Raw genomic sequence first — 12,679 nt, 5'->3', positions numbered from 1 at the left:
CAGGAGGTTTTGAATTTTCTGATTAAAGTTTCCCATGGAAATATGGTAGCGGTAGATAAGAAAGTTATTTGCAAGAGAACGGAAAGCGCTATTATGCCTGAAATCAGATTGCCGCTGCGGCAGCGCTTCTGAACGCCTCCGTGGAGCGCTTGCTGGTGGCCCACGATGAGCTGCTGGTGCCATGGTCCTCCCTGCTCCCTGCCTCAGCTGCGCAGCGGCATCGGAATCGTAGAATCATAGAATCGTAGAATCACCAGGTTGGAAAGGACCCACTGGATCATCGAGTCCAACCATTCCAAACACTCCCTTAAACCATGTCCCTAAGCACTTCATCCAGCCGTTCCTTAAACACCTCCAGGGAAGGCGACTCGACCACCTCCCTGGGCAGCCTGTTCCAGTGCCTGAAAGAGAGAATGGCTTGCCATGGAAAAATAGGATTAGGGAGGTGGATCAAGTGTTCAAGGATAGTTTGAATGCGGCCTTGAGCAGCCTGATCCAGTGGGAGGTGTCCCTGCCCATGGCAGGGGGTTGGAGCTGGATGGGCTTTGAGGTCCATTCCAACCCAAACCATTCTATGATTTTCTGATCTCCAGTTATGGGGCTCATAGGCAAACGGATAAATGACCAGACTCTTCTTTAAATGGAGATATTTGAGTGCCTTCTTCATCAGCATGTTAGTAAAGAACAGGGTGAGGAAGCATTAACGTCACTGCTTGGGGTACTGTGAGCTGCATTTAAACAATGTGAAATTTGACATTTCTCCTAATTTTTACGTGTGTTAATGTTGAACGTTGATTGAATTTCCGTTCACTAACCTTTTGTGAAGCACAAGGAAGGCGGTGCAAGGCATTCGTAGAGCATTAAGAATTGGTTCCAGAAGTGCCACTAATGAGAAGAGTGTTTGCTTTGCGGAATGCAATTACTTTGTCAAATCTTCATTCACTCTACTTGTTCCCACAATAGGCCCTGATGCTTCCTCACATTTGGTTCCATATTGCTGCTAGGAAACCACTCATCCACATCTGTTAAGCACAATTAAGCATCTCTGATACTGTATAGCTTCGTTAGTTGCCAATATAAAGAAGATATCAAAAGGATCAATGAAATAAGGTGGAAGGTTGGCAAGGATATTCGCATTGGGGACTTCATGTCCAAGAATCTGCTGGTACATTGAGTAGCACATGTCTTCTTGACGGAAACACCTCCCTGGAGGTGATCAAGGCCAGGTTGGATGGGGCTTTGAGCAGCCTGATCTAGTGAAGGGTGTCTCTGCCCATGGCTGGGGGGTTGGAACTGGAAGATCTTTAAAGTCTTGATGTTTGGACTTGTTGATCTTAGAGGTCTTTTCCAACCTTAATGATTCGAGGTCCTTTCCAACTGCTACCATTCTGTGAGTCTTTGAACTTCTAAAAGGCACTCACCTTCCAGGGAAAGCTATTTTATCCAGTCTTCTAGTTATAGGGAACATGATGTTAGAGATAACTCCTTGTGTTGGGATTGTTGTTTTGGATTTGGGGTTTTTTTGCATGCCAGATGGTCGAGGGAGGGGATTGTCCCACTCTCTTCTGCGCTGGTGCAGCCCTAGAAGGATATAAGGCTACTGGAGAGCGTCCATGGGAGACCACAAAGTTGGTGAAGGGTTTAGAGGGGAAGCCATATGAGGAGCATCTGAAGTCACTCTGTCTGAAGTCTTCTCTCTCTGGAGAAGAGGAGACTGAGGGGAGACCTCATCGCACTTTACTGCTTCGTCACAAGGGAAGGAGGAGGAGCAGGTGCTGGTCTCTTCTCTCTGGTCACCAATGATAGGACCCAAGGGAATGGTGGGAGGATGTGCCTTAGATTGGACATTAGAAAAAGGTTCTTCACCCAGAAGGTGGTGGAACACTGTAACAGCTCCTCAGGGGAGCAGTGAGTGCACCAAGCCTGACAATATCCCAAGAGCATTTGGACAACAGCCTGAGACGATGGTGTGAATGTTGGGGTTGTCCTGTGGAGGGACAGGAGTTGGACTCGATGATCCTTTTGGGTCCCTTCCAACTGAGAGCATTCTGTGGTTGTGGGGAAAAGCCACCAAATTAATCAGAGATAAGCAAGGAGGAATCGCATTTTCTTGGGTGCAAAGCATCATTCTGCCCTTGTACTCAGCACTGGTGAGGCCGCACCTCAGATACTGTGTTCGGTTTTGGGCCCCTCACTATAAGAAGGACATTGAGGTCCTGGAGCACGTCCAGAGAAGAGCAGTGAAGCTGGTGACGGGGCTGGAGAACAAATCTAAGGAAGAGCAGCTGAGGGACCTGGGGTTGCTTAGTCTGGAGAAGAGGAGGCTGAGGGGAGACCTTATTGCTCTCCACAACTACTTAAAAGGAGGTTGTAGCGAGGTGAGTGTTGGTCTCTTCTCCAAAGTGACAGGTGAGGAAACAAGAGGGAATGGCCTTAAGCTGCGTCAGGGGAAGTTTAGATTGGACATTAAGCAAAACTTCTTCACTGAAAGTGTCATCAGGCACTGGCAGAGGCTGCCTGGGGAGGTGGTGGAGTCCCCATCCCTGGAGATGTCCGAAAGGCAGGTGCCTGGGGATCTGGTTTAGTAGTGGACAGGTACAGTTGGATTTGATGACCTCAAAGGTCTTTTCAAACCTTATGATTCTTAAATAACATTATTTTCTCAAAGGCCTCTTTATTTCTAGAAAAAGCCCTAAAACCACCACGAGCTTTGCTTTGTTTGCAGAACATAATCTTCTCTCCAGAGTTTTGTGTTGGAGGGAAATGTGTTAGCAAGCCCCAAATTATTCCAAATATTGTCTTTTTCTACCAGCTAGGATATCCCTCGCGCTGTCTCAACAACAAGAGGGGAAGTTAAATAGTTTTTTGAGGCTAAAAAGCGTTGTCTGATCATGATTTCATACCAAACATCAGTCCTGGAGCTTGCACTCGCTCCGTTTTGTTCTATTTTTAGCTGCCTTCTGGATCACAAAGAAGCCCAAGAGCACCAAGAGGAGTTTCAAATGCACTTTAATTGTTGATGTATCTCAGTTTAGCAACGCAAGGACTTAATTGCTATGAAATCTGTTTCTCGTGCATCGTTTAACGTTGCATTTTCCCCCTCTTTTCTCTGCTCAACAGCTTGCAAGTGCAACGGCCACGCGTCTGTCTGCAACACCAATACAGGGAAGTGCTTCTGTACCACCAAAGGAATAAAAGGAGACGAGTGTCAACTGTGAGTTCATTTCACTTTGTTATTTGAAATCCAAAGGCCGTTCACGCACCGGCATAGAGCCCCTCTATTCTTTAATGCTTGTATTTATGATGTTTCTGCTCATCTTTTCCCGCTGCCACTTGACTTAACTTCATTACCGGTGCAGCCAGCCGTGCTTCCCCTGCGGGGATAACACAAAGAAAATGGTTTCCTAAAGATTTTTGAAGAACATTTCAACTGGGAATGTCATGCAGAAGGGACAGGGTGGAAAAAATAACACCCTCCACGCCTCAAACTATGCTTTATCTCACAATAGTTTCTTTTAATTGGTAGATTTTTACTAACTCTGCGCTCTGCTGCTGTTCTGTGGGAGCGTAAATATAGCTGAAATAAGACTTTGACATTCAAGCGTTTTAATAGAGCAGTTTCAGAGCAACAAATTTGCTGGTGGTTTCTCTGTAACGTAACAGAAATGCTTTTAGGGTAATGTTAGTGGAAATAATTTCATTCCGAATAATTTCATTGCCAGATTTATTTTTAGTGTTGCTCGCATAAGTAAACGTTTATAGGACGAGATCCTGAAATAGCTGTAAATATAAATGGAACTTCAATTTCTGAGTGTAGTAATCCAGTTCTGTGCATTGTGAAGAGCTAATAAAGACATTCCGAGTGGATTCAAAGCCTAATATATAGAATTTTATATTCATTTTTTCTGCATACCAGCTTGACTCGCAGGGATTGTGGCATTGCTTCAGCAGCCCAGTGTAACTCAGCCACACAGCTTTTATTTTTAGTTGTGTACCGTTATCGGCACAGGTGGCATTTTCTGTGTTTTAGTGGTTGGTAATAAATAGAACTGAAAAAAAATCAATTTATTAAAAATTATGTCTTCTTTTAAGGTGTGAAGTCGAAAATCGATATCAGGGAAATCCACTTAAAGGAACATGTTACTGTGAGTACTCTTGGGATTTTGTTTGGAGATAAAAAATGTGTTTGAAGTTTAAAATACCTTATTTAAAACTAGTTTTAGTTGCCTCAGCGTCTCCTTAAAATACCAGGGATTATGTGCTGAAATACAAGGGAAGGGCTGAAAAGTAATTTTAAAGGTATTGTTTAATGAGAAGCAAAATTCTCTTCTGGATAAGGTCTCATTGGATAGAATCATAGAACCATAGAATAGTTTGGGTTGGAAGGAACCTTAAAGATCCTCCAGTTCCAACCCCCCTGCCATGGATCCCACTGGCTCAGGCTGCCCAAGGCCCATCCAACGTGTCCTTGAACACCTCCAGGGATGGGGCAGACCTATCCCCACAGGCCTTTGTGAACAGCCCCTCTCCAGCTTTCCTGGAGCCCCTTCAGGTACTGGAAGGTCGCTATAGGGTCTCCTCGGAGCCTTCTCTTCTCCAGGATGAATCATACATAGGTGGGAGTCATTTGCAGCTGCATGGTGGCTCCTAGTTGTGTTCTCCGGGCACGAAACACTTCAGTGAAATCAAATCCTGCTTTGTGGAAGTTTGTTTTCTTTCAAGCCATGGGATAACTTTTTCCATGCCTCCCTTCCAGATACCCTTCTCATTGACTATCAGTTCACCTTCAGCCTATCTCAAGAGGATGATCGCTATTACACAGCCATCAACTTTGTAGCAACACCCGAAGAGGTAAATTTTCTGCTTTCCCTTTAAACTTCATCCTTTGGGAATATGTTTGTCATCTTTTGGCCTTGGAGGCAATGAATGGTAGAGTTCTACCAGTCTCCACGTGTAGTGTCTGGACGTGGTGTGGTTTTCCAGCTCCACAAAGCAACCAGAGCTTGGCTTGGCCATTCAAATATTCACGATAAAATGTCATCAAGAACCAGGGCTGATTCTTTATGGTTGTTTGAACAACTGCTGAGGAGCTCTGATTTTGCTTCTAGTTCACCCAGTGCCTTGTTTCTCTATTCTTCCTGGTTTATTCTATGTGTATGACTTGTTTTGTTCATAATTGTGTTTCCCTTGAGGAGGAGAAAACTACTTTCAGAAAATGTAAATAGCTTTTTTCTTGATATATTTGCTTCATAGAAGTAACAAATTCCAAGATTTTCTTTCAGTTAAGATTTACCAGGAAACAGTGTAGTAAAATTGTTATCCTAAAAATACCTTTTCTTTTTTCTTCCGCCAAGCAAAACCGAGACCTGGACATGTTTATCAACGCCTCTAAAAACTTCAACCTCAACATCACTTGGTCCACAAGTTTTGCGGGTAAGATGAGCCTGATCTGAGTTTCTTGGTCGCTTCTTTCAGTTACTCATTTTCAACCAATGCAAATTTAATTGGAGAAAGTTGTTTTTAACCTATGAACGTGTTCTGTAATGGCTTTAAGTGTTCGGCCGGGGGGTTGAATAAAATATTAAAAAGATCTATGGTTTTCATGGAACCATAGAATGATTTGGGTTGGAAGGGACGTTAAAGTTCATCCAATCCAATTCCTCATCGAAGGCGAGAAGTTGATAGTAATGCAATATTTTGGCATGCGATGATTTTGTTAAATCAGTGCAGCTTAAAATCAGCCTTGAGATAAATGGTTTGGTAACATTAAAATTCAGCATGCTTCACCCTTTTCGTTTGCCACTGAAAATGTGCATTGAAACATCTTTTCTTGCTACTTTTTAACATTTCAAACCAGCTGGCACCCAGGCCGGGGAGGAAATTCCAGTCATTTCCAGAACCAATATAAAAGAATACAAAGACAGCTTCTCCAATGAGAAATTTGATTTCCGTAACAATCCAAACATCACTTTCTTCGTTTACGTCAGCAATTTCACCTGGCCGATCAAAATACAGGTAGGAGCCGTCAATGTGTGCGTGATTCTTTAAAGTACTTTGTTCTTCCTTTCGAGCAATGTGGTGCTTCATGTGCTTTGTGTTGGTGACGCTGAACCAGCTCTCGATGTGATCCTGCAGCAGACAAAGGGTTTGAAGGTCCTGATTAAGAGGAAAACCGTGTGGCATCTTCTGATGTTGCCTCAGCCTAGTAGATCTAAAAATGTGCTGTGAAATAGAGTGGGATGCTCGCTTATTGTTCTTACGAGGTGTAGGTATTGATGGTGAAGAAAAGAAAGGTTCATATAGTCAAAATCAAACCTGGAATGAGAAAAGTGGAAATATTCTTAGGGTCTCTTCTTAACATCTGGTCCTCAGAAGGTACAGCTCGAGGGACATCCTCGTGTCTCCTTTGCTGTCCGAGGCTGATTGTACCTGAAGAATAAGATGAAGTTAATTATTTCTCTTAATTGAGTTAACACACACGTTGCCTCAGGTGTCAAACTGACTGTGGTGCTAAGGCTGGTGTTGAAGAAGCAGTGGATGAAGTTTGGTGGATCATGAAATGCAGTCACGGGGATGCCAACTACTGCAGCGGTTCATAGCTCAGAGAAGCCTTGGCCGCCTTCTTGTTCTGGACTAAGTCAGTTATCAGACCGCAGGGCACTCAGTGATATGGCAGCCCTCTGAAGGATGAAAGTGCTTCCAGGGTTGGAACAGAAAACGCTCTGATTATTTGAAGTCTGCCTTTATTAAGAAGCTTGGTCAAATGTGGGAGCCAAAGTTCTTGCATCTTCACCCTTAATCAAGCAATTATGTGTGAAAACTGACAGCACTCTCAGCCTGTCCTCATAGCAGAGGTTCTCCAGCCCTCAATTCATCTTCATGGCCTCCTCTGGACCTGTTTCAACAGTTCCATATTCTTCTGATGCTGGCGATTCTAGAAGTGGCCACAGGACTCCAGATGAGGTCTCACAAGAATGGAACAAGAGGGGCAGAATCCGCTCCGTCACCCTGCTGGCCACACTGTTTTTGATGCAGCCCAGGGTATGGTTGGCTTTCTGGGCTACAAGCTCACGTTGCTGGCTCATCCTCCAGCTTCTCATCCTCCAGCACCTCAAGTCCTTCTCTGCAGGGCTGTTCTCAAATTACAAATTGGTAACGCCTTAGTTCATTGTAAAGTCCTAATGTTTGGATACTGAAGAGATTGCGAGAGCAGCAAGGTAAAATTTGATGTCATCGAGGACTCAAGGAGCACACACTAAGCCTCGTGGTTCTCATTTAAGAGGGTGCTGAGCCACTGGCCCAGGCTGCCCAGGGAAGCCATGGCTGCCCCATCCCTGGAGGTGTTCAAGGCCAGATTGGAGGGGGTTTGAGCAGCCTGGTCCAGTGGGAGGTGTCCCTGCCCATGGCAGGGGGTTGGAACTGGATGGGCTTTAAGATCCTTTCCAACTCAAACCATTCTATGATAAGAGAATTGCTACTTTCGGGAGAGAAAGTGATGTCCTGCAAGGTACAAGGCGGGGCACTCGTGTAGCGATTTATTGAAATCTTCAAGCTTCTCTTTTATCAAATTGGTAACCACAGGAGTCAGAAAAAGGTCCATATTTTAACGTACAGGTCATTTGCTTCATGCTTGCTTTCCATGATCATTGCAGGACTGTGTCTTACCCTCATTTATTTATTTGCTATTTCTTGTTGCAGAACAGTGAGTTCGGACTTTGTAGATGTTTGAGAACAACGCTGTCTCTGGTCCCTTAAGCTCTTCTGTGTTTACTCCCGTTTCCACCCTGCCTGTGCTGACAGTCAATCTCCGGTAGCTTTTCCTGTGCCGGTGTTGTCATTGAGCTTAAATGTCCCTTCTGCCTTCCTGTTTGACAGCTGGGTCTCCTGCTTAGCCTGGATGAATTTGGACAAGTCATATCCTCCTTCAGCCTCTAGTGTTTGCGTGTTGGCTTAAGCTTGACAAACCCTCATCATCTTGCCTTGTGAAACAGGTTGCTCCAGTTCAATTGCCTCGTTTGTTTTTCCTCTGGGTTGAATTATATTGATTTAGAGAAGAGAAGGCTCTGCGGACACCTTCTAGCAGCCTTCCAGTACCTCAGACACCTACAGAGATACTGGGGAGGAGCTTCTTATCAGGGAGTGCTGAGATAGGACAATGGGGAATGGTTTTAAGCTGGAAGAGGGGAGACTGAGAGAAGATATCAGCAAGAAATGTTTTCCAGTGAGGATGGGGAGGCCCCGGAACAGGTTTCCCAGAGAAGTCGTGGCTGCCCCATCCCTGGAGGTGTCCAAGACCAGGTTGGATAGGACTTTGAGCAGCCTGATCCAGTGGGAGGCGTCCCTGCCCGTGGGACTGGATTATCTTTAATGTCCCTTCCATCCCAGACCATTCTGTGATTCTATGATCTCATTTGTATTGTTTTGGTCAGCCGTGTATGAGGTCATGGAGATCAGCCCTCACCATTGCCTTGTATAGCAGTATCTCTAGGTTCTTTATGGATCTTTCTAAGTTTCCTTTTACGCTGATAATTTCCTCTGCTCATTCGTATGGCTGTGACAATCAATAGTCCTTATTCATTTTAATATGGTCCAATATTCCCTGTTCTTCCATATCCCTGGTTTCCAGCTGATGAGGTCCCAGTCTTGGTAGGGAACATTCTTCTTAGTCCCTAATAGCATTGTAAAATGTTATTCTGCTCCTGTTACGAGATAACGTTGTCAGTCCTAAAAATCATCTTGTTGTTCTCTGTGATTCCTTTCCATTTTTTTATTGATCACCCTCATCAACTTTGTCAGCAGATTGTTCGATTACAGAATCACAGAAAAATGGTTGGAAAAGACTTTTAAGATCATCAAGTTCAACCGTAAACCTCACAGTGCCAAATTCATGAGCAAACCATGTCCGTATGTGCCACATCTACCTTTCTTTTAAATACCTTCAGGGATGGTGACTCCAGTACTTCCCTGGGCAGCCTGTTCCAATGCTTGATGACCCTTTTGGTGAATAAATTTTTCCTAATATCCAGTCTAAACCTCCTCTGATGCAACTTGATGCCTTTTCCTCTCATCCTATCAGTTGTTACTTTGGAGACCAACACTTGCCTCACCACAACGTCCTTTCAGGGAACTGCAGAGAGCGATGATGTCTCCCCCTCAGCCTCCTCTTCTCCAGACTAAACCACCCCAGCTCCCTTAGCTGCTCCTCATAACCCTTTTTCCCCAGTCCCTTCCCCAGCTCCATTCCCCTTTTGTGGATGCGCTCCAGCCCTTCAATGTCTATCTTTTAGGGAGGGAAAAGAGCACACTTTCTTCTCTCAGTCACTAATGAAGATCTCGGTCAAACTCTGTCTAAATGCCATCCTCGAATACCTTTTGTTCTCCTTAACCACTATGATTCTTGAAATAATCTTCATCATCTTTATCTCACCCAGGAATTTCCAAGGTATTGAAAGCTATCATGAAATGTGGATTAGCTCAGCTCTGCTGCCTGAGTCTATACAATTAATTATTGTTATAGACAGAAAATACTGGGCTGGCAGAGTACAGGTGGCCGTTGTCAGCTCTGCCACTTGTTGAATTCCATTTTTCATTTCCTATTTCAGTTCTTCAAAACTTATCCTGAAACTTTGCATACTGTTAAGGTCTTGGCAGTGTAAATATCTAGATTTTCCCTTCTCAGCTCCATACAAGCTTTAAATTGTCCATAGCGCCACGCTTGGCTGGTTGGTTGCTTTACCAGCCTTGCTACCAGAGGCACTGTATCATGTGCCGTTTCTTTCCAAGCACTGGGTTGCGTTCTGTCTACTTTCCTTGACTTTGAACACATTGAAACAGTTGAGTTTTTTCTTCACCTTTGTTGTCTATCTTTTTATAGCCTCATTCCCATGAGATGCTTTGCTGTGCTTCTGTGTTCAATGTCCTTGTCCTTAATGAGAATTCTAATTTTGGTTTGATTTTAGAATCACAGAATGGTTTGGGCTGGAAGGGGCCTTAAAGCCCATCCAGTTCCAACCCCCCTGCCATGGGCAGGGACACCTCCCACTGGATCAGGCTGCTCTAAGCCCCATCCAACCTGGCCTTGAACACCTCCAGGAATGGGGCAGCCACAACTCCTCTGGGCAATCTGGGACAGGGCCTCACCACCCTCATAGGAAAACATTTCTTCCCAATATCTCATCTAAGTCTGCCCTCTTGCAGCTTAAAACCATTCCCCCTCATCCTATCCCTGCACTCCCTGATCAAGAGCCCTCCCCAGCTTTCCCGTAGGCCTTTGAAGTGCTGGAAGCTGCTGTACAGTCCCCCCAGGAGCCTTCTCTTCTCTTCTCTTCTCTTCTCTTCTCTTCTCTTCTCTTCTCTTCTCTTCTCTTCTCTTCTCTTCTCTTCTCTTCTCTTCTCTTCTCTTCTCTTCTCTTCTCTTCTCTTCTCTTCTCTTCTCTTCTCTTCTCTTCTCTTCTCTCCCCCAACGCTGTCTCTCTTGCTGATCCATATGGCACACCCCCTGCCCTTGCCTTTCCTGGTCTCCTTTACTTGTGTGGCTGGAAACATCTCTTGATCTTTTGTTTATCGTTTGCTGAGGTCTAGCACAGCTTGACATTTGGTGGTTACTGTACTACTTGCTGGCTTCTAAGACATCGCTAATGAATCCTTTCCTCTCCATCATGCGCAGACTCTTTAGTTGTTCCTAATGTCCTTTTTCAGGTTAGCTCTGAGGATGCGGCTTTCAAATAGTTTTGCATCTTTGAGCTGAGAGAAATACTTAGATGGCTGCTTTCCCGTTCCGTATCTCTTCAGTCCTCTTGATTTTGTTGTCTTATTTAATATCTCATAGATAAAAGGAATGAACTTTGGTTCTCTTACAACACTTAGCTCGTTTTATCCTTAATTTAATATGAATGCGCTTGTGTGCACTCAATCCAAAGTAATTTTATATCACCACCTCTTCTTAATGTCTTTGTTACTTGCCAAAACAAAGTCTAAAATAGCATCAGCTCATGTTGGTTTGGCGATTTTTCTTGTGAAGAAGACTGGCAGCAGTACCACATCCAAGAACACTCGTCTGAGTGTGAGATAAAACCAGTTTTCTTGCGTGTCCTTCAGCAACTGCTGGAGACTCAAGTCTGCATTTTACATTCCTTAATTTGACAAACAGCAAAGTCTTCTTCACAGAAACCGGGAGTGATTGAGATTGGGACCTCTGGAGGTCGTCAAGTCCAGCCTTGGGCTTAGACAGGGCCACCTAGAGCCAGTTGCAAGGACCGTGTCCGGGCAGCTTATGAATGTCTCCAAGGATGAAAATTGCACAACCTTTCTGGGCAACCTGTGCCACTGCTTGGTCACCCTCACAGTAAAATGTGTTTCCTGATGTTCAGAGGGACCCACTTGTGTCTCAGTTTGTCCTCATTCCCCTTGTCCTGTCACTGGGCATCACTGGAAAGAACCTGGCTCCATCCTCTTTGCACGCTGCCTTCAGCTATTAGACATTGAGATCCACCTGAGCCTTCTCTTCCCCAGGCTGAGCCGTCACAGCTCTCTCAGCCTTTCCTGACAGCAGAGATGCTCGAAGCACATCATTGTCTTTGTGGCCCTTTGTTGGACACTGTCCTGTGTGTCCATGTCTCTCTTCTACTGGGGAGCTCTGAACTGGACCCAGTACTTCTGGTGTGGCCTTGTCATTGCTGAGTAGATGGAGAAGATTCACCTCCCTCCACCTACTGGCAGTGTTTTGTCTAATGCAGCTGTTGCGTAGTAAAACAAATACCATTGGTCTTCTCTGCAGCAAGGACACAGTGCTGACTCTTGCTCAACTTGGTGTCCACAAGGGTCCCCACGTCTTTTCCTACCAAGCTGCTTTCCTGCTGGTTGGCCCAAGCCCATCCTGGTACCTGGAGTTGTTCCTCCCCAGGGGCAGATCTTTGTACTTCTCCTTGCTGAGCTTCATGAGGTTCCTGTGGGCCCATTTCTCCAGCCTGATGAGGACCTTCTAGATGACACTACCACCCTTCGGAGTGTTGGACACTCCTCCCAGTTTAGTGTTGCCTGCAGACTTCCTGAGGGTAATTTTGCTGCATGACCTACATCACTGATGAAGGTGTTAAATACAATCAGACTCAAGATTGACCCCTGGGCTGCACCAGTAGGGACTGGCCTCCCACTAGACTTAGTGACACTGGTCACCAGCCATTTGGGTGGTTTCAACCCACCTCGTTATCTCCTCAACTTAGCCCACATTTGCTATATCAGCTCTCATGAGGGCTGTCATGTCTCCTTCACAAAGAGCCTGTAAGCATACAGATCTGATGTTGGCTTTACTTTTAGTCCGTTCTGAGTCTTGCTTTCAGTTCTGGAGTGCTTGGCACAGGAAGGATGTGGATCTGTTGGAGCAAGTCCAGAGGAGGCTACGAACGTGACCTGAGGGCTGGAGGAACTCTGCTATGAGGACACGCTGAGAGATTTGTGGTTGTGCAGCCTGGAGAAGTGAAGGCTTCAGGAAGACCTTCTAGCAGTCTTGCAGTACAGAAAGGGCCTACAGGAAGGCTGGGGAGGAGCTCTTGATCAGGGAGTGCAGGGACAGGACGAGGGGGAACAGTTTTAAGCTGAAAGAGGGGAGATTGAGATGAAATCTTAGAGAGAAATGTTTTCCTGTGAGGGTGAGGAGGTCCTGGCCCATGTTGCCCAGAGA

At 45.2% G+C, this 12,679-nt stretch overlaps 1 protein-coding gene across 1 annotated transcript in view; it reads left to right on the top strand.

Moving 5' to 3' along the window:
* ATRN (attractin) overlaps window positions 1-12,679 on the top strand; it is a 208,728-nt gene that overhangs the window by 116,632 nt on the left and 79,417 nt on the right. Inside the window, exons 20-24 of the mRNA XM_054064661.1 lie at window positions 3,121-3,214; window positions 4,093-4,145; window positions 4,757-4,851; window positions 5,355-5,433; window positions 5,858-6,015. Of these exons, the coding sequence (XP_053920636.1) occupies window positions 3,121-3,214; window positions 4,093-4,145; window positions 4,757-4,851; window positions 5,355-5,433; window positions 5,858-6,015 (479 nt within the window). The remainder of the gene's footprint in view (window positions 1-3,120; window positions 3,215-4,092; window positions 4,146-4,756; window positions 4,852-5,354; window positions 5,434-5,857; window positions 6,016-12,679) is intronic.

The sequence above is a fragment of the Cuculus canorus genome, chromosome 4 (genome assembly GCF_017976375.1).
Source record: "Cuculus canorus isolate bCucCan1 chromosome 4, bCucCan1.pri, whole genome shotgun sequence".
Classification (NCBI taxonomy): domain Eukaryota; kingdom Metazoa; phylum Chordata; class Aves; order Cuculiformes; family Cuculidae; genus Cuculus; species Cuculus canorus.
This window is presented reverse-complemented; position numbering and strand designations above follow the sequence as displayed.